Consider the following 17,102-nt stretch of genomic DNA (forward strand, 5'->3'; position numbering starts at 1 on the left):
TAACTAGTTAATATAACCCAAATTAATCTCACTAGTATGTTAATACAGTAGGTAGAGTATGGGAATTATAAGGGGCAACACGACTCAGAATATATAATTAACACACAAGAATAGAAAAGGCTTAATCATATGTAAACTTAGATCTGAGCTAGGTATAACTAGGCTAACCTACACAGTAATCTTATATATATATATATATATATATATCTTTAAAAGAAAAGGGGCCCTTAAACTGGTCTACAACCCGGCAGAGAATCTCGCAGCTGGCGACGGACAAATAGGGAATGGCACCGTGCCCTGGGGTAGAATACTGCCTAACGCTGTAGGCACAAAGCCATCAGGCGGAATACAGAAAGTATTGTCGGTTGGGGGAGTTAGCCTGAAGTCCCTGCTGGCTGAATAGGCCCAGGCTGCGGTATGAGACAAATGAACAATGAGAACACCTGCGAGCCATACCCTGCTTTCTCTTATGTATCCAAACGGCAGTCAGTGTTCGGTCTCTCAAGTAAATGTGGACAGCCTTTGCCATCATGGTTCTTCACTTGTTTTCGTGACATTGTGACGCCTCGGTTGACTTTCGGCAAGTCCTAAAGCAGGTATCCCTCGGCTGTTCTGTTCTCTGCTTCACGGAGATTCATTTTTTGTTCTTGGATTGAGGGGGGTGCTAGCCGGTCAACGACAACGGCCTTCTTTAGAGTTTTCGGGAGCCAGTTCTCAGAGTGGAGGGTCCTCCCCCCTGCAAGAATTTATTGAAAAAAAGGAAAAAAAAAATAAGCTTATAATAAAGACAATTTGACCGTACACTTGAAATTAGTGACGACGCGGACAGACTATTCCCCCGTACCGAGGCAGTATCCAGGTTCCTTATCACCGTGAATGAATACGACAGAGGGCAAAATGCTATATCTTCCGCCAACGCCGTGTGGTTAACTACAGCTACCTACACCCAAATTCAACTGAACCCAATAGATCACGCCAATTCCGAAACAATGCCAGACCCTACTCTTCTTAAGGCTGCCGGCTACGGCTCCTTGATTGTATCCCTCATGCACGCGGTCGGTCTTTGCCACTTCCCCCAATAGGGTAGGACTAATCATCCACAGGCCTCTGGAAGGAGGTTCCAGCGGATTCGTGAATTCCAGGACCTTCCAAGCGTCGCGTATACATTTAGCATGAGTGGGTGGTATCAGGGCAGTGGCTACCTGATCCTGGCTGGTAACCACTCCCCTGTTCTGCGCCAAACGTGTGATCATGTTTACTAACCATCCTCATTCTAGGCCTGCTAAATTTCCAGTGGGCGCAAAATCCAGGTCTGTTAAATGAGCCACTGGGCCGCGCTATAGCTGCTTTACTCTCGGCCATTGCGTGGACAAGCTCCGGATGGTACCTGTGGAGGGGCCTGACGAGTAACGGGGTGATTATAGCAGCCGCTGGTTTATTCCAAGCATGGGCGGCACTGCGGTAATCTATCGCCTTTGCAAGCATTAGAGATATTGAATTTCAAGGTTTACTTATGGTGTTCCACCTATTAAGCGAAGGACTGGAATAGTGTTATGTTGGCCTAGTTTCAGATATTGGGAACTATCCCTCAGATATTGAGTTTTGTTCAAACCATGTTCTTATTGCAGCTGGATGACTACTTAACTATGTCTTACTATTACATTCATACTCCTTCCCGTATAAGCGACCTTCTAAATATTCTGAAAATCGGTAGGATTGGGACAATGCCTAATCACTATCTTGGAAGGGGATACATTTGCCGTAAGGGAACTAAATTGCATAATTTCCAGATGAGCAATAAGCCGGCGTATAGATAGATAACGACAGCCACGTTAACCTGGGCATTCGATCGCCACTGCTGGGCCCGAAGAAAGTCAGGGGAACTGACTGCCCGACCCCCACGTCAGTCTCCACTTGCACACTGTCCCTTCATCTCGCGGGAGGTTCATGCAAGCCGACATTTGCTGGGCGTAAAAGTTAGTTCTAACGCCGTAAGCAGCCTAACGATCCATCGGACCTTCATCTTCCCGCCCTTCATAAGGAATCAACTGGCATTGATTAAAGTTTAGCTTCTGGCAGAATCCGTACCGAAGAATATGTTATAACACAGCAGCACGGCCTGACGCAGAATTTATATAATATACATAATATTTACATGGAACAACACTTGTCGCCCACCATGCCAGACAATACATCTCTTGTGACCGGCGCAAGCGGGTTTATCGCCAGCCATGTCGTACAGCAACTACTCGAGACCGGCCACCAGGTCCACGCCACCGTCCGCAGCACCAAAAATAAAACGAAGATCAAGCACCTCCTCGATATGTAGGAGCGATGGCCTGGCAAACTAACTTTGTTTGAGGCTGACTTGCTCAAGGCGGGCTCGTTTGAAGCTCCAGTGAAAGGCTGCTCGGTGGTATATCATATTGCTTCGCCGTTCTTTATTGAAAACAAAATCCGGAATGGCCAGAAAGAGGTTGTTGAACCAGCCCTCAAGGGCACACAACAGGTCCTCGACGCGGTTCAAAAGTGCCAAACTGTCCAGCGCGTTGTCTTGACCTCATCCGTCGCAGCCATCTTCGGCGACAATGCGGACGTCCTCGACATGGAGCAGATGACGCTCTCCGCAGAGTATTTCAACACAACAAGCTCGGTCCAATATAACTCGTATCCTTATTCGAAAGTGGCCGCTGAGAAAGAGGCCTGGAGGCTGTATGAAGCACAGCCACAGCCACGACGGTGGAGCCTGGTCACTATCAACCCAGGACTTGTCCTTGGCCCATCACTATCTCCAACGTCTGAGTCCGGCAGCCTCTCCTTACTAGACCAACTCCTGCGCGGGCAGCTGTTCCTCGGGGTACCGGATATGTGGTTCGCCATTGTCGACGTACGAGACGTGGCAACAGCCCACATCCGAGCAGCCGAAATTCCAGATTCCCACGGTCGCTATATCCTGGCAGATCGGACTACACATAGCTTCGTGGAAATTGCGTCTATATTGCGTTCCATCACGGGCTCCTCTCGAATTCCCACGCATTCGCTCCCGAACTTCATGGTGCGGATTTCCGCACCACTGCTAGGCTTAAGTCAAAAATGGTTAAGACTAAACCTGGGAATTCATTTTGATATCGATAATCGCCCGAGCTGGATCAGTTGAAGATTCTCTATCGGCCTTTGGAGGAGACGCTGGCTGACCACTATCAGTCCTGGGAAACCAGTCAGAGATAGCTTCGCCACTAATATCTAACTGGATAATGTCTCAGTGTTTTTTTTACAAGTTCATTTTGATGCATTTGGAATGTATCCTGATAAATATTCCTTTTCTTTTACGGATCTCAAGACCGAGAATATGATTATGAGGGTTGAAGTAACATCTCATGGAAGACCAATTCTCGATCAGTTCACACCAGCACATTCGGTAAACGCGCTAAAAGAGCCATTTATTACCCTTCGTCTGTCCTGTTTACCTGTGTAGGTTTCAAAATTTCAACAAGGCCTTCCCCTTATTCTTTCCCTGGAAAATGCCGACCAGTCCCTGCGCAGCGTTCTCAACACCCACGGTCTCATGAAACAGACATTTAATCGAGCCTTCTTTTATCCATTTCTGCATATCTTGCTGATGTTCCATGAAATATGCTTGGCTGAATTCCGGGTCCGCAACGATAAAGCCTCGCATGGCCAGACGCTTCGTGATAACATGGTGCAGATTCTTGACAGGATAAGGGGCACCACTAAAGTCCGATATCATGCCACAGGCAACGATGCGTCCAAAGTTATCCAATGCGTCGAGGGCAGCCTCTAGGTGCTCACCGCCAACATTATCATAGTAGATATCGATACCCTGCGGTGCCAGGCGTGAAAGAGCGTCGCGTGGCTTCTCGCGCTTGTAATTGAAGCCGCCGTCAAAATCAAGCTCGTTCATGATATAGTCCAGCTTCTCGTCGGAGCCCACACTCCCAATGACTTTGAGTCCCTCGCGTTTCGCTAGTTGTCCCACGATCTGACCCACAGCGCCACTAGCAGCAGAGATGAAAATAGTCTCGCTTTTCTTTGGCTTCCCGATTTCGTAGAAGGACGAGTACGCCGTCAATCCGGGCATTCCCAACGGGCCTAGGAACGCGCGGACATCCTCTAGTCCTAATGGGTTCTCAAGGGGACGAACTCTCTTAATAGAAGTCTCATCCAGTGAAACATACTCTTGGATGGGCAGTTCACCGATAACGAGCTGTCCCTCCTGGTATACAGGGGTGTTGGACTTCAAGACCTTTCCAATAGCGAAACTGTCAATTGGTGCATTGAGTTGGTACGGCGGCGAGTATGATTTTTGTTCGACTGGGCGCATGCGACCACGCATGTATGGATCGAAGCTCGCGTAGAGAGACTTCACCAAGATACCGTTCGCCGGGGCGGTGTTGAGGGTCGGGTTGGGCTACAGGTTCAGTGATCAAGTCTTTTCCGGGGACTGGCAGGCCGCGAGGAATACTCTTGAAGACTAGTGCTCTGTTGGGAGTGCACATATTGGGTGGCTCTGAATAGGAAGATATTCGGATAATGGAGACGTGTGTCAGGGGTCAGGGTATGTAGGAGAAAGTACTTCTTCAGTTATGTACGACTTGCACTATATAGTACGATGGCTACACTAGTCTTGCCCAAGAGATAAAAGCCGAGGCATATACAACGAGATATCTACAGCAGAAAAAGCTCGGATGGTTTGAAAATACCATCGCCGCCGGGGCGGATTTCAACCATTTCCGGTTATGCCTCGCCACAGCACCACAGATATCCCACCGCTTCCATTGTAAGCCTCGGAGATCGAACAAGGCTTTCAATTCCAGTGCAGGTTTGTTTGCGTGATTTATAATAAGCGAAGAGTTTTACTGCTGTACTGAATAAGCCGGGTCAAAGTTCTAGATTCACCTGGACGAGGCAGTGTCCGATATACGTCCTCTACTGGGTGTACACTTGCCCTCATTTATGCCTTCATTTGGTTATAGTCTTACCGTAGTGTAACCAGTAGAGATGACTTGTATAGTATATGCAATTTAGACATAGTCAACCTCGTTTCTTGCCCCTACCGCCGACTCTAATCGCAGCGTCCACAGCCATCTTGGTACATATATTCTAGACACCCGTTGAAGAGATAACAAAAATCATTATGGTACAAGTTAGTGTCTTGCGGTTCTTTCCAGGAGCACCCTTCCTTCGGGACCGGCATGGGATCTTTTAGACCGCCGGAAGAGTGCGGCAAGACGTCGGCATGTCCTTGTATCACCAGGCCATCGGGGCACCCAAGATAATAATTGCAAAGGTGACCCTTATCCGTGTCAATCACCCCAAAATGATCGAGCAGTTGGTTCTGCGACAGCTGAGCGGGGTGCTCCGAATCCAACTTATTTGCAGTTATGACCCCTCGGTAGTTGGAGTCGTGCCTATCTGACAATGACCGCGATGGGCACATTTGACTATTTCGGGAAACAGGACGTGGACTGAAAGGTGGATCTGTTTCAGCTGCAACACGTGCTTTCATATATGACGGGGCAGTTTTCCGTGCCCGACGGTGGATGCGGCAGGAGGCGGCCAAGGGAATTTGATAAACGGAGCAATGTCTGCCCTGTGACGGCCTCTGGCGGAAAGGGTTCGGTGACGGTCGATGGCATGGATGAGAGCCTTCGTTCATCCAAAAGGGAGTGTGAATAACAGGGACTTCCGACGCGAATGTTGACATGTAGGGCAATTCTGGAATAGAGATCTGAAAAGTGGGTGATAGACGTCTTGGACGGTTGAACAGGATGCGTGGTTTGAGATAGTTCCAAGGAGGATGATATAAACGCGACAATCCAGGCTTGTACGCTGAATGTCCGTCTTCTGTAAAGCCATTTGCTTGGAAGACCGAGGCTCTCCGTGTGGACCCTGGATCGAAACCCATCGGGGCTCGGGGTGATTGTCTCTCCGAGCGAGGATGTGACAAGAAGTGAATTGGGTTGGGTTAGATAAGGGGGTCACAGTGTAAATGGCACAAGTAGACATTAGGCGACTCCGGTGAAGATAAAGCCCACTTTTTTAGTTAGCAAATCAGTACCATAGTCCCGTAATAGCCTAGATATACGTAACAACTGCTTTACCTGGACAGGTTGCCGTAGCCCCAATCCCTACATCACCGCGCTGTCGTCCTACATATTGGTCTTCAAATAAAAGACCCAGCATGGCTCTTACATCATTCTCGATACACCTCTACCACCCAAGTATCCGTAATAAAAACCTCGGGGCTCGCTCGTGTCATGACGGTTAACAACTAAGCCATGTCTCGGAAATGAATAGCTCAAGGTGAGCAAGTTCCGAGCCTCCTAATGAGAAACACACCAAGACTATACTTAGTATATTCATCAGGGCTCTCGTTATTCATCTAATCATATCCAGGTAGCTCTTTTATATCATAGTATAATATAACAGGCCAGGGCGCTTGCCCCAGTTAAAGTGCACGGATGGTGCCGCTCCAAGCATTCGGGACTGTGAGGGTGGATATGGCGATGGCTTCAACATCGGCTCTAATAGCTTATTAAACTGCGGGCAGGCCTACTATTCCCCCAGGATCAAGTGTGACCCTTAATATTCCCTAAATATTCCTTGCCGAGAGATGTTTAGTAGTTTGGGGTTTGCATATGGTTAACCAGATGCTTAATATTGTCTGTGATGTTCTGAGTAGTATTTACTCTAAACTAGCGAATTTTAGGTTTATTATCAGCCTACTAACACTAGGTAGTACATAGTCTCGGTATCGCATTATTAATAGTTTATTGTTGTCAATTCAACTATAGGAGTCTTGCCATATGCATCACAGGAGGTGACTTGCTCGCGGGAGGGTCGCGTTGCAAGCTTTTTTTGGTCGGCGCAACGCTGCATCCCCACTTTAGGTCTCAACTTGCTATGGCTGCCAACGTTCCAGTTTCTTCTTCAGCAGGAGAGTAAGTGCTTTGCACATTGATTTTCTTTCGAGGCTTACTCCAAGTGCACAAATCAAGGACTCGGGTCCTACTAATGGCCGACAACGCCTATCCGTACGACACTAGTCGCGTGCGCGAACTTCTCAAGCAGAAGCGCAAGACTCGCGGAATCCGATCCTGTTTTCCCTGCCGCCACCGCAAGGTGAGATGCGATGGCCTAGTCCCCTGTTCCAGCTGCATCAAACGCAGCCATCCCGAGTTGTGCCAGCTTCCGCCGTCTTCCGCTGCAGAGCACCACGGAGGAGAGGCTTCTTCTGCCTGGCGAAGCGCCCCGCGACGCGGAAATGATGCAAATCTGGAGTTACGGTGATTTCTGCCGTGTGAAGTCCTATTTCTAAACCGTCTCTAATTCTTACAGGAGCCCTTTACGTGGGCAATCTTCCATTCCCGCACCAGAGCCGGCATCTATCATTGCCAGGCTGGAGAGGATTGAAGAGCAGATCTCCTCTCTCAAAGCAGATCTTCGTGCAACTGCAACAGCACCAACTACTGGCACTGCTTCGGCCTCGGCCTCGTCCTCGACTGGGCCTGGCCCGGCTTCGAGGCCGTTGCATGGCATGGACGCCGTCGGCAAGTCTCCTGGACGCCATGTTCTGGAGGATGCAACGGGCGCGACCATCTTTTTGGGAAGGCATTCGGATAATCCACTGGCGTTGGGATGCCGCGAAGCCTCAGACTCTGGAGATGTTTTGTTCCAGGATGCGATGATCAACCAGTTCGTACCGCGTACGTATCCGTTTACGAGTCTTTGGGGCCCCGACGCGACGATCCAGGATGTCTGTGAGACCCTCCCGGATGACCCGGATATGATTCGGTGAGTTTGCATCATTGAGGAACTGCTGTAGGTGCTAACGGGGTGTCCGCTAGATACTGGCAAGCCTACCGGTCTACCGCATACCCGTTCTATCCGGTGTTGGTTGCAGTCGACGACTTTGGACGGTCGTTGTTTAGCTTCTCGAACGAACGAGCGTCCTTTACTGCAGGCTCTGATGAACAGCCAGAGCCAGAGTCCTCGTGGCTGGCACTGCTATTTGCGGTCATGGCATGCGGCGTCCAGTTTACAGACGATCCCACCAAGGAGAGAGATTTACGCTCCAAAGTGTTCAGTAGGGTTTTCATTGCGAGTTGACCGCTGCGTATGCACTGATACCAGTCTAGTTTGCTCCTCGTTTCATTGCCTGCGCATGTCCAACTTCTTCAACCAGACAAATCTCGATCAGATCCAAGCTATGGCGCTGATCGGCCATTGCCTGCGCAACAATCTCGACACCAACAGTGCCTGGATTCTTATGGGTGACCACCACGTTACGGCCGTATAGTGCTTCAGCAACTGACGACAGCAGGTACCACAATCAGGTTGGCCCAGAGTATTGGCCTGCACGAGGCGTCTCCCTCGCTCCCGCCAGCAGAACAGAATCAGAGGACCTGGCTCTGGTAAATCCTTGCGGCGTGCCGGACGCTTGAATCAATGTTAATGGACTACAGGTGGACTCTCGTCTGGCAAGATACTTTTCTGTCCTTTACGTACGATCGCCCTCCAAGCTGTTCAACCACCAAAACATGTCCTGTTCCGTACGCCCTCAAGACATCCGGGCTGGCATTCCACGAATGCATATTCAAAATATGCCATATAATCCTGGACCAAACGCAACTAGAACGAACAATGGATCAACGGCCTCAAATTCACACCGTTGCTGACTACAGAAACGAACTCGAAGGCGTCTGGGATACTGCAGCCCCGTTCCTCACCAGTAAGGCGCACTGCACTTCACTCCAGGACCACCTAGAACGTCTTGCATTGAGTGTTCACTTGGCCTACACACTTTGCCGTGTGAACTTGGTATATCTCGATCTGGCCACACCAGATTTCACTGACACAGTGGCCAAGGACTGTAGGCGCTGGGCTATGCAGGTCGTCGACAGCTTTTTGGAGCTGCATCGCCTTTCCCCAGCTGTATGTCGGTCATGGGCATTCGTCCACAATGCAGTGAGCTGCGCAATCACTCTGCACCGACTGGGCCAGGTGACATCAGTGCCAGCTGCCACTCCAGAGCCTATGGTCCTAGCCCAGCGACTAATCGCTGTGTTGGAGAATGAAGCGAGGAAGTCCGAATGGTACGATGCAGATACAAACGTTCGATACTTTGGGCCGTATTCGCGCTCTCTCAAGGCCCTGCAGGAAACCTACACCGAGCTGGGTTGAATACGAACCATTTTTATTAGATTATCCTCAAAACTCACTATCTACCTAGATTGTCCATGTTTAAGCCCGCCTCTTCGCGCGAACGTAGAAATTTAACGGCCGGATCAACTGGAACTCAGGATCATACTCGACAGCATCCAAGCCCTCTCGCACAAACTCATACCGACTCACCAGCTCGGACAGTAGAATCTTCACTTCCAACAGCGCAAAGTTGAAGCCGATACAGCCTCGCGGCCCCGTGGCAAAAGGGACATACGCACAGCGGGGCAGGCTCTTTACTTCCTCCGTCTCCCACCGGTCAGGATCGAAGCGCAACGGATCCCGCCATATCGTTGGATTCGTATGGATTGCATACAGTGCAGGCACGATGACACTTCCCGGCGGGATACGATATCCGCCTGGCAACACAACAGCTGTCTTGCTGGTACGCCCGGGTTGGAAAGAGGCATTGTGCAGTCGCTGTGTTTCCTTGACAAATTTATCTAAGTAGGGCAAGCCGTGCGCGAGATCCGGCGTCCATTTTGTTTTGTTGCTCTCGCCATTGGGTCCAACGATCCCATGCTCGACCAGCTCTTCGTACAGTCTGTCTTGGGTGCCTTCATACGTGACAAGGCAGTAAATAAGCCACGAGAGCAAGGCGGATGTCGTTGTGAACCCGGCGCCCGTGACGATCAGCATATTGGCCAGGATCAGGCCCTGGGGGAAATGTTCGCCTTTATCGTCCACGCCATGCAAAAGGTAGTCCACGACACAGGACGCACTCAATGCAGCCTCGTTCATCGGCGCATCCGGACTTTCCGATCGAGCTGCAACTTCGTCGATGGCTTCCTGCAGCTGGGTGTAGATGGCATGCTGGACGTGGCGGAGTCGCGCCGGGTCCCCAAAGGGAAGACAGCGATACCACTCCCCCCGCGCGGTGATCTTCTTGTTGAGCGAGAGCAGGCTCGCAATATTCGTAACGATGGGATGCAACGGACTGTCGACAGACTTGAAGTGTCCGAAATCCTTCCCTAGGGAGAGAGAGCCGATGGTCTGCGACGCCAGCTTCACCATATACTGATAAACATTCCACGACTCGTCACGCGCATCCAACTCATCGAAGATTGGTAGCGACTTGCGCACACAGCTCTGCATCAGCGGCGTATAATGCCTGACAGCCTTGGGCCCCATTGCCGGTGGCAGATACTTGTGGGCAAGTCGCCAGTTTTACGTCTCGGTGTCGCCAATGAAAATGGCCGTGTTGTCCTTGACTCCCCAGAGTGGGTGATTTTTGTTGATTTTCTTGGTCATGTAGATGGACTCGGCGAAGCAGGTGGCTGCAACCTGTGGGCTGTCGGTGAGATATATTGTTTTGCCCATGTTGGTGGTCTTGATGACAGGGCCGTATTTGCGGAACAGCCGGTAGTGGTTGCCCAGATGGTCGGGGAAGATCTCATAGAAGCTGCCGACCAGAGGAAGTCCGGCGGGGCCTTGGGGGGACTGCACGGCGTTTCCGTCGATTCGAATGCCAATGGGGGATGTTGTCGATGCTGTTTCCAAGAGGACGTCTTCCACTGCGGACAGCGTGGCGGAGGATGTGCTGTGGAAGGAGATTCCTGGTTTCGTTTAGCACCTCTGACCTCAAGCGGGGCAGCAACATGAAACAAACCTAACGGTTGTGCAACGTGGAAGAGCAGTCCGGCCGCGCGTTGTAGATCTTCAAACTTCCAGCTGGAGTCAACATCCAGGGCTTGTGTCGAGGCGATATCATCGCCGACCAAGTAGAAGTAACGTTGCACCACGGGAGGTCTCATTGTGTGTAACTCTTGACAACAACGACAATGTTCGTCTGGACACTGCCGCAAGAACTTTAGGTGAACGGCATTATTTATACATGCCCTGGGTTAGGGCCTCATTTGTACTCGTATCAGCTCCGTGTGTGTTCCGAGGGCCCCCGAGTCCGGCATCCCGAGCGTGTCGTGCGAGTTTCGTACGAACTTCGGGCGAGAACTCGGGATGCCGGAGACGACACGGAAGTCGGCCCCATGAGGAGCAGTACGGGGAGATGGACATCGAGGCGAGATATAAATAAAATCAGCGATCCTCAATGACCACAGCCTGCGCAATACCCAATGCTAAGAACTGCAACCATGCCGTCCTATACCATCGAGCAAGTCAAGACTCATTGCAAGCCAGACGATGTGTGGATTATTCTTCACAATAAGGGTACGTCCTTTGCCATCACATTGCAGACACTGGTGAAGAGTGATTAACCGTTTGAAGTCTACGATGTGACCAAATATCTCGACGACCATCCTGGAGGCTCCGCCGTGCTTATTGAAGTTGCTGGATCCGATGCCACCGAAGCCTTTGAAGAAATCGGCCACTCTGACGAAGCACGCGAGCAGCTCGAGTCCTACTACGTTGGCGATCTTCCTGAAGAGGTGATTCCTATCAGACCCCTTTCCTGCTGAGACTGACCGGTCTAACCACAGGACCACGCCGACTCCGTGGAAGTATACCGGCCTACCTTTGAACAAGTCTCCCAGTCCGCCGTTGTCCAGGTCAAAAAAAGCACATCAGCTTGGTCCTCTCTACTGCGCGCCTCGGTTAATCTTGGTTTGGGCGTAATAGTAGGTTCTGGTGCGATAGTAGCCCACCGCCGCGGCTTGAGACCCCCACATTTGACCCTACAACCCAAGCTGTCCACCAGCTTTCTCCCCGAGACTATGCACGGTGCATCGACGCACTTCTGGTCTGGCGTTGGAATAGCGAGTGTCGCACAGTTAGCTCTCACTCTCGGCCTGGGCATGTGGGCTTCAACAAAGCTCGATGTCCAGCAGGAGTTCACTCACTACGCACCCCGCCGCGCAACCTCCAGCGCTCGTCTGATCCGGCTCAGCCCCAGCTCCAGCGCAAAGAGACGGACTCCCAAGCCAAAGGCCCAGCCCCAAGTCCTCAGTCCACGTGAATGGCGCCCGTTTACGCTGACTAGCAAAACTGAAGTCGCACCGAACGTCTACCACCTGGTCTTTGCCCTCCCTGATAAGGAGTCCATTCTGGGACTACCAACCGGCCAGCACGTCGCGCTCCGAGCAACGATTAATGGTAATACTGTTTCCCGCTCCTACACGCCCATCTCGAATAACAAGGATCTTGGCCGGGTAGAGCTACTCATAAAGACCTACCCGAATGGTCTAATGACGCAACATCTTGCCCAGCTTCCAGTCGGGTCGACTATTGATATTCGCGGGCCAAAGGGAGCAATGAAGTACTCGACTCAGTACGCGCAACGTATCGGCATGATTGCCGGAGGGACCGGCATCACACCAATGTACCAGCTCATCCGCGCAATCTGCGAAGACCAAGCCGATAAGACCCAGGTCTCCCTTCTATATGCAAACAACACAGAGGCTGATATCCTGCTTCGTGAAGAGCTGGAAGGGTTTGCGAACAGGTTCCCAGCCAAGTTTCGGCTTCGGTATGTTCTCAGTAGGCCAGCCGAGGGGTGGAAAGGCGATAGGGGGTTTGTGACAAAGGATATGATTGAGGACCACATAGGAACCGTCGCGGCTGAGGATAAGGTGTTGCTTTGTGGGCCGCCGCCGATGATTACGGCCATGAAGACGACGCTGGAGGCGCTGGGGTGGGCGATGCCGGGAGCTATTGCAAAGGCGACGGATCAGGTCTTTTTGTTCTAGATTAGAAACAATTCACTTTGTATTTCAGCTACAAATACCATCATTCGACCGAGGATTAGTACCCGTATTCTTTATTGGCGCTGATGGACTGAATTGGTTATGGCAGCACATGGGCAATCTGTGTCCTACAAAACGCCAATAGACGCAATGGCGAAAGAACAGTCCTGCGTAGATCCAGAGCCCATGGAGCCCATGTGGATCTAACCACAGCCTAACCTGCTAAGAGCATAAGCTGAACATTCCCGAACCCCTGGTCGTCGACTCCGAACCGAGTCCGAACGGTCTTCGTACGAGCTCCGAGCGGTTCCGCAGTCTGCGTCAGGATGTCAATTGAATCGGGTTCCCGGCACACATCGCGCGGCTCGGTCGGCTGCATGGCTGTTATGGAAGATATAAAAGGCATGGGTCCTTGAAGGGACATTCCTGTATACAGTGAATATCTTGTATACAGTTTTTCCCTAGTCTAAGCCCATCCACCAACTGCTCTTTAAGCATCCTGATATATATAAATATATAATACAGATATATATTCGGAAGAGCCACACAAGCCAATGCCATCCAGACAAACAATTGCCGTTCTCGGCGCTGGGGTCCTAGGCCGACGAATTGCGTCTGTCTTCCTCGCCGGCGGCCACAAAGTACACATCCGTGATCCCAGCCTGCAAGCCCTATCTGACGCCGCAGCCTTCATCGACGCCCACCGCGCCGAGTTTACAGCCTTGATACCCACCCCACAAACGGCAAGCGGCAGCTACCAGACCTTCACAGATATAGAACCTGCAGTGGAAGACGCGGACTTTGTGATCGAGGCAGTCCCCGAGAAACTCGCGCTGAAGATCGAGAATTTTGCGGAGGTGGACCGATGCGCGAAGAAACCGGAATGTGTCATTGCCTCGAACAGTAGCAGCTTCAAGTCGAGGTTTATGATTGAGAATGTATGCAAGGAGCGCCGGGATAGGGTCCTCAATGTGCATTTCACGATGCCGCCGGGGATTCGGACGGTCGAGTTGATGACGGATGGAGAGACGAGGAATGAAGTCTTTGAATATGTGACCGAGCTGCTGAAGGGGTGTGGGATGGTTCCTGTCACGGCCAGAAAGGAGTCCACTGGGTAGGCATTTGCTTCCTGTCTCATTGATAGTTACCGACTCTTGCTAACGCGGGAATCGCGTACTTAGGTTTATTTTCAACCGGCTCTGGGCTGCTGTGAAGCGTGAAATATTGTGCATCCTTGCGGAGGGTGTAAGCTCTGCAGAAGAGATTGACCTTCTCTGGGAAAACATGTTTCAGTTGCCAAACAGTCTGCCGCCGTGTCGTCTGATGGATCAGATTGGCCTCGATACCGTGGCGTTTATTGAAGACAATTATATCCAGGAACGTGGGCTAGATGGCCGTATGACAGTGGATTGGCTTCGAGAGAACTACATTGACCAGGACAGACTTGGTTTCAAGAGTGAAAAGGGCGGATTATACGACAGTGGCCCGACAGGAACCATCACCAACAGACGTGTTGAGGAGCAGGATGAAAAAGCCCAACCGGCGCTATACCTGCTCGATGTCGGACTCGGCTCCAACAACGCACGGATTTCCGATATCCCAACCGCAGGGAAGATCTTACGATTCGAACCAACGAGGGATAAGATGACCACGTTGGTCAGTGGACAGTCGCTGCCTGATGGCATTGACATTTCGCGCTCCAAAGGCCGGTTGTTCTGGACAAACATGGGCCACGCGACGTCAACCCATGATGGCTCAGTCCACTCGGCGAACATCGACGGGTCTGATGTCCAGACTCTACTAGCACCGGGGGCGGTGCACACACCGAAGCAGCTCGTGGTCGACGACAACTCATGCAAGGTCTACTTCTGCGATCGCGAGGGCATGAGCATCCAGCGTTGCGCCTTTGACGGATCGCAGCATGAGATCCTTATCCGAACAGGTCGGCTTGATTCAGCCGAGCATCGAGGCGACATGACCAGATGGTGCGTTGGGATCGCCATCGATACTGTCCGTGGATATGTGTACTGGACGCAGAAGGGGCCCAGTAAGGCTGGTCGAGGCCGGATATTCCGGGCGGGTATTGACCTGCCTGCTGGCCACACTCCTGAGAGTCGGACCGATATTGAACTGGTGCTGGAGGGGCTGCCTGAGCCAATTGACCTGGAATTGGACCAGGAGTCGCAGCAGCTGTATTGGACCGACCGTGGTGAGCACCCCGTGGGATGTTCATTGAATCGTGCGGATCTGAGTGGCTTGTCCGAAGCTGGCGGAACAACCAGCAGAAAGGAGATTTTGGCACGCCATTTCAATGAGCCTATTGGGCTGAAACTTGGAAGCAAGGGAGAGGCATATGTTGTTGACCTTGGGGGGAGTGTCTACCAGGTCAAGGATGGAAAGAAGGTTCTGCTGTGGAACGACAACAAGTGCTATACGGGAATATCACTGTAGATACTAGTTGAAGTGGTAGGCAGGAGCGAAATATGTATTTGCGGATGTAATAACCATCTCTGAGCAATCCGTTGATATCTGAAGCAAACTAAGGGTGGGCTCTGGATCCAGCTATTTAGCTAGTTGAAATCTAAGTGCCCTGGCGAACCTGGCTCTGGTGGCCCTTTGAAAACTAAAACCAACCTTAGTGATGTGAAAAAGATCAGAGTCAAGGGTGGTGGTACTTACTTGTCCTTGCATAGCAAAATTACCATAGTATGCTTAGCACAATCAAACCAACAAACACCACAGCAGCATAGGTCATAGAGGTCGGGGTCACTGGAATACTGACTGGCATACAGAATAGAACAACCTGGAACAGGATCCAGGCCAGCGCGACTGAGTTAACGGCCAGGCCAAGACGATGGGGCAATTTCCAGCGAGCCTTGTTGACCTCCTGGCGCCGGGTCAAAATACTAATAGCTAGCGGGACACCGTAGGATGCTGCAAGAGCAATGACGCCAACAGACACAAATGCGGTAAAGGCACTGCTGCTTCCAATGTATATAATTCCCAGTAGCATCTCCTGAACTGTCACTAGCACCAGTGCAGCCAGCGGCTGGCCGTAGACTGTGCGTGACCACCACGCGGATAAGGGGAGCGCATCGTCCCTTGAAAAGGCCCAGGTACATCGAGATGCGGTCGTGGTCATACTAATTGCACAGAAAAGAGTGACAAAAAGGACCAGAACCATTAAAAACATGGTCACGGCCTTTGAGCCTGTTATGGTGAGCAGAATAGTGGGAAGCGGCTGGTCGTACACGGTTTCAGCAATGATATCTTCCACTGGTGGAAGCGTGAAACAGATGGGCAAGACAAAGAGCAGACTTATCAGTCCGCCAATTACTGGAACGAGACTGATCGCCTGGGGAAGCTGGGTTTCTGGATCTGTACACTCCTCCGCCATAGATGTGGCCAAGCCGAGCGCTGAGAATGTATACGCAGGAGGCAGCAGGCCGATAAAGAATCCGAAATTGCCCCATCCAGACAGACTGGGATCGAAATGGCCGAGTGCATAGGATGCAGAGTGCCTCCCGGCTTTTGCGGTCGCAGAAACAGCTATCGCGATGGCCAGCGTGGTGATCAGGACAAACGTCGCTCCGACGGTATCGACCATAGGGAGCAGGGAATTGCATGTCGAGCATATCGCAAATGTTACTAGACATGCTAGCCAAAATATCAAAAGGACCTGCCAAGTTGGTGGCTCCCACGATGGCTCATAGATTGCCACAGTCGCTATCAACATGGACACAAGGCCGAAATTGACCGACAATGTGATGGTCCAGTGGCCTATCAACCAGAGCCAACCTGTCGTAAAAGAGAGAAACCGTCGTTTACTCTGCTCGACTTTCATCAGTCTGTACGACCAGTAGTAAACACCGGATGAAGCGGGATATCTCGACGCGAGTTCTGATAATGACAATGCGACACACAAATCGAGCAGCAATACTACTAGAAGCCCAACGAAAATTGCCAGTGGACCACCTCCATATATGGCGCTCAGTAGCGAGCTGCCAAATCCGTATGGGACTGCTGCGATTGACAGAGAGAGGCAGAGAATTGTAGACATTCGTCGATTCGGCTGCAGTTGGGCTTCATACCCGAGTCCCGCATTCCTGACGCTACCAGCATTGGCAGACTCGATGCGGTCCAGGGAAGGAGGTTCCTTCTTCTCGGTGATTGACATGATGGCTGGGAAGCAGGTGGTAAGATGAGAGGCAAGATAGAAGG

At 51.3% G+C, this 17,102-nt stretch overlaps 9 protein-coding genes across 9 annotated transcripts; 5 read left to right on the top strand and 4 right to left on the bottom strand.

The window, feature by feature from the left end:
• Positions 1–989: 989 nt before the first annotated feature.
• On the top strand, positions 990–1,632 carry ASPSYDRAFT_136476 (uncharacterized protein; the record flags this gene model as incomplete). The annotated part of the gene is made up of 3 exons (XM_040840762.1): positions 990–1,055; positions 1,104–1,215; positions 1,278–1,632. The coding sequence occupies 3 exons, from the start codon at positions 990–992 to the stop codon at positions 1,463–1,465; spliced, it is 366 nt and encodes a 121-aa protein (XP_040698183.1). The 3' UTR covers positions 1,466–1,632.
• Positions 1,633–2,179: 547 nt separating this feature from the next.
• On the top strand, positions 2,180–3,211 carry ASPSYDRAFT_72477 (uncharacterized protein; the record flags this gene model as incomplete). The annotated part of the gene is made up of 2 exons (XM_040850649.1): positions 2,180–2,266; positions 2,330–3,211. 2 exons carry the CDS (start codon positions 2,180–2,182, stop codon positions 3,155–3,157), a joined length of 915 nt encoding a protein of 304 aa, XP_040698184.1. The 3' UTR covers positions 3,158–3,211.
• Positions 3,212–3,478: 267 nt separating this feature from the next.
• On the bottom strand, positions 3,479–4,517 carry ASPSYDRAFT_61651 (MDR family NADP-dependent oxidoreductase; the record flags this gene model as incomplete). Its single annotated transcript, XM_040850019.1, has 2 exons — positions 3,479–4,429; positions 4,464–4,517. The coding sequence occupies 2 exons, from the start codon at positions 4,515–4,517 to the stop codon at positions 3,479–3,481; spliced, it is 1,005 nt and encodes a 334-aa protein (XP_040698185.1).
• A 566-nt stretch (positions 4,518–5,083) lies between these two features.
• Positions 5,084–5,926, bottom strand: ASPSYDRAFT_35878 (uncharacterized protein; the record flags this gene model as incomplete). Its single annotated transcript, XM_040845374.1, has 1 exon — positions 5,084–5,926. One exon carries the CDS (start codon positions 5,924–5,926, stop codon positions 5,084–5,086), a length of 843 nt encoding a protein of 280 aa, XP_040698186.1.
• A 1,109-nt stretch (positions 5,927–7,035) lies between these two features.
• ASPSYDRAFT_61652 (Zn(II)2Cys6 transcription factor) lies at positions 7,036–9,204 on the top strand (the record flags this gene model as incomplete). The annotated part of the gene is made up of 6 exons (XM_040850020.1): positions 7,036–7,232; positions 7,360–7,815; positions 7,869–8,107; positions 8,160–8,294; positions 8,345–8,435; positions 8,487–9,204. 6 exons carry the CDS (start codon positions 7,036–7,038, stop codon positions 9,202–9,204), a joined length of 1,836 nt encoding a protein of 611 aa, XP_040698187.1.
• Positions 9,205–9,264: 60 nt separating this feature from the next.
• ASPSYDRAFT_1162605 (cytochrome P450) lies at positions 9,265–11,296 on the bottom strand (the record flags this gene model as incomplete). The annotated part of the gene is made up of 3 exons (XM_040840111.1): positions 10,853–11,296; positions 10,415–10,799; positions 9,265–10,354 (listed from the first exon to the last, which is right to left on the bottom strand). The coding sequence occupies exons 1-3, from the start codon at positions 10,995–10,997 to the stop codon at positions 9,265–9,267; spliced, it is 1,620 nt and encodes a 539-aa protein (XP_040698188.1). The 5' UTR covers positions 10,998–11,296.
• Positions 11,080–12,938, top strand: ASPSYDRAFT_498856 (uncharacterized protein). The gene is made up of 3 exons (XM_040847955.1): positions 11,080–11,409; positions 11,467–11,627; positions 11,679–12,938. The coding sequence occupies exons 1-3, from the start codon at positions 11,316–11,318 to the stop codon at positions 12,882–12,884; spliced, it is 1,461 nt and encodes a 486-aa protein (XP_040698189.1). The 5' UTR covers positions 11,080–11,315; the 3' UTR covers positions 12,885–12,938.
• Positions 12,939–13,347: 409 nt separating this feature from the next.
• On the top strand, positions 13,348–15,551 carry ASPSYDRAFT_50405 (uncharacterized protein). The gene is made up of 2 exons (XM_040848065.1): positions 13,348–13,995; positions 14,063–15,551. The coding sequence occupies exons 1-2, from the start codon at positions 13,436–13,438 to the stop codon at positions 15,330–15,332; spliced, it is 1,830 nt and encodes a 609-aa protein (XP_040698190.1). The 5' UTR covers positions 13,348–13,435; the 3' UTR covers positions 15,333–15,551.
• A 28-nt stretch (positions 15,552–15,579) lies between these two features.
• Positions 15,580–17,058, bottom strand: ASPSYDRAFT_61657 (uncharacterized protein; the record flags this gene model as incomplete). The annotated part of the gene is made up of 1 exon (XM_040850021.1): positions 15,580–17,058. One exon carries the CDS (start codon positions 17,056–17,058, stop codon positions 15,580–15,582), a length of 1,479 nt encoding a protein of 492 aa, XP_040698191.1.
• Between the last annotated feature and the right edge of the window lie 44 nt (positions 17,059–17,102).

The sequence above is a fragment of the Aspergillus sydowii genome (assembly GCF_001890705.1).
Source record: "Aspergillus sydowii CBS 593.65 unplaced genomic scaffold ASPSYscaffold_14, whole genome shotgun sequence".
Taxonomy (NCBI): domain Eukaryota; kingdom Fungi; phylum Ascomycota; class Eurotiomycetes; order Eurotiales; family Aspergillaceae; genus Aspergillus; species Aspergillus sydowii.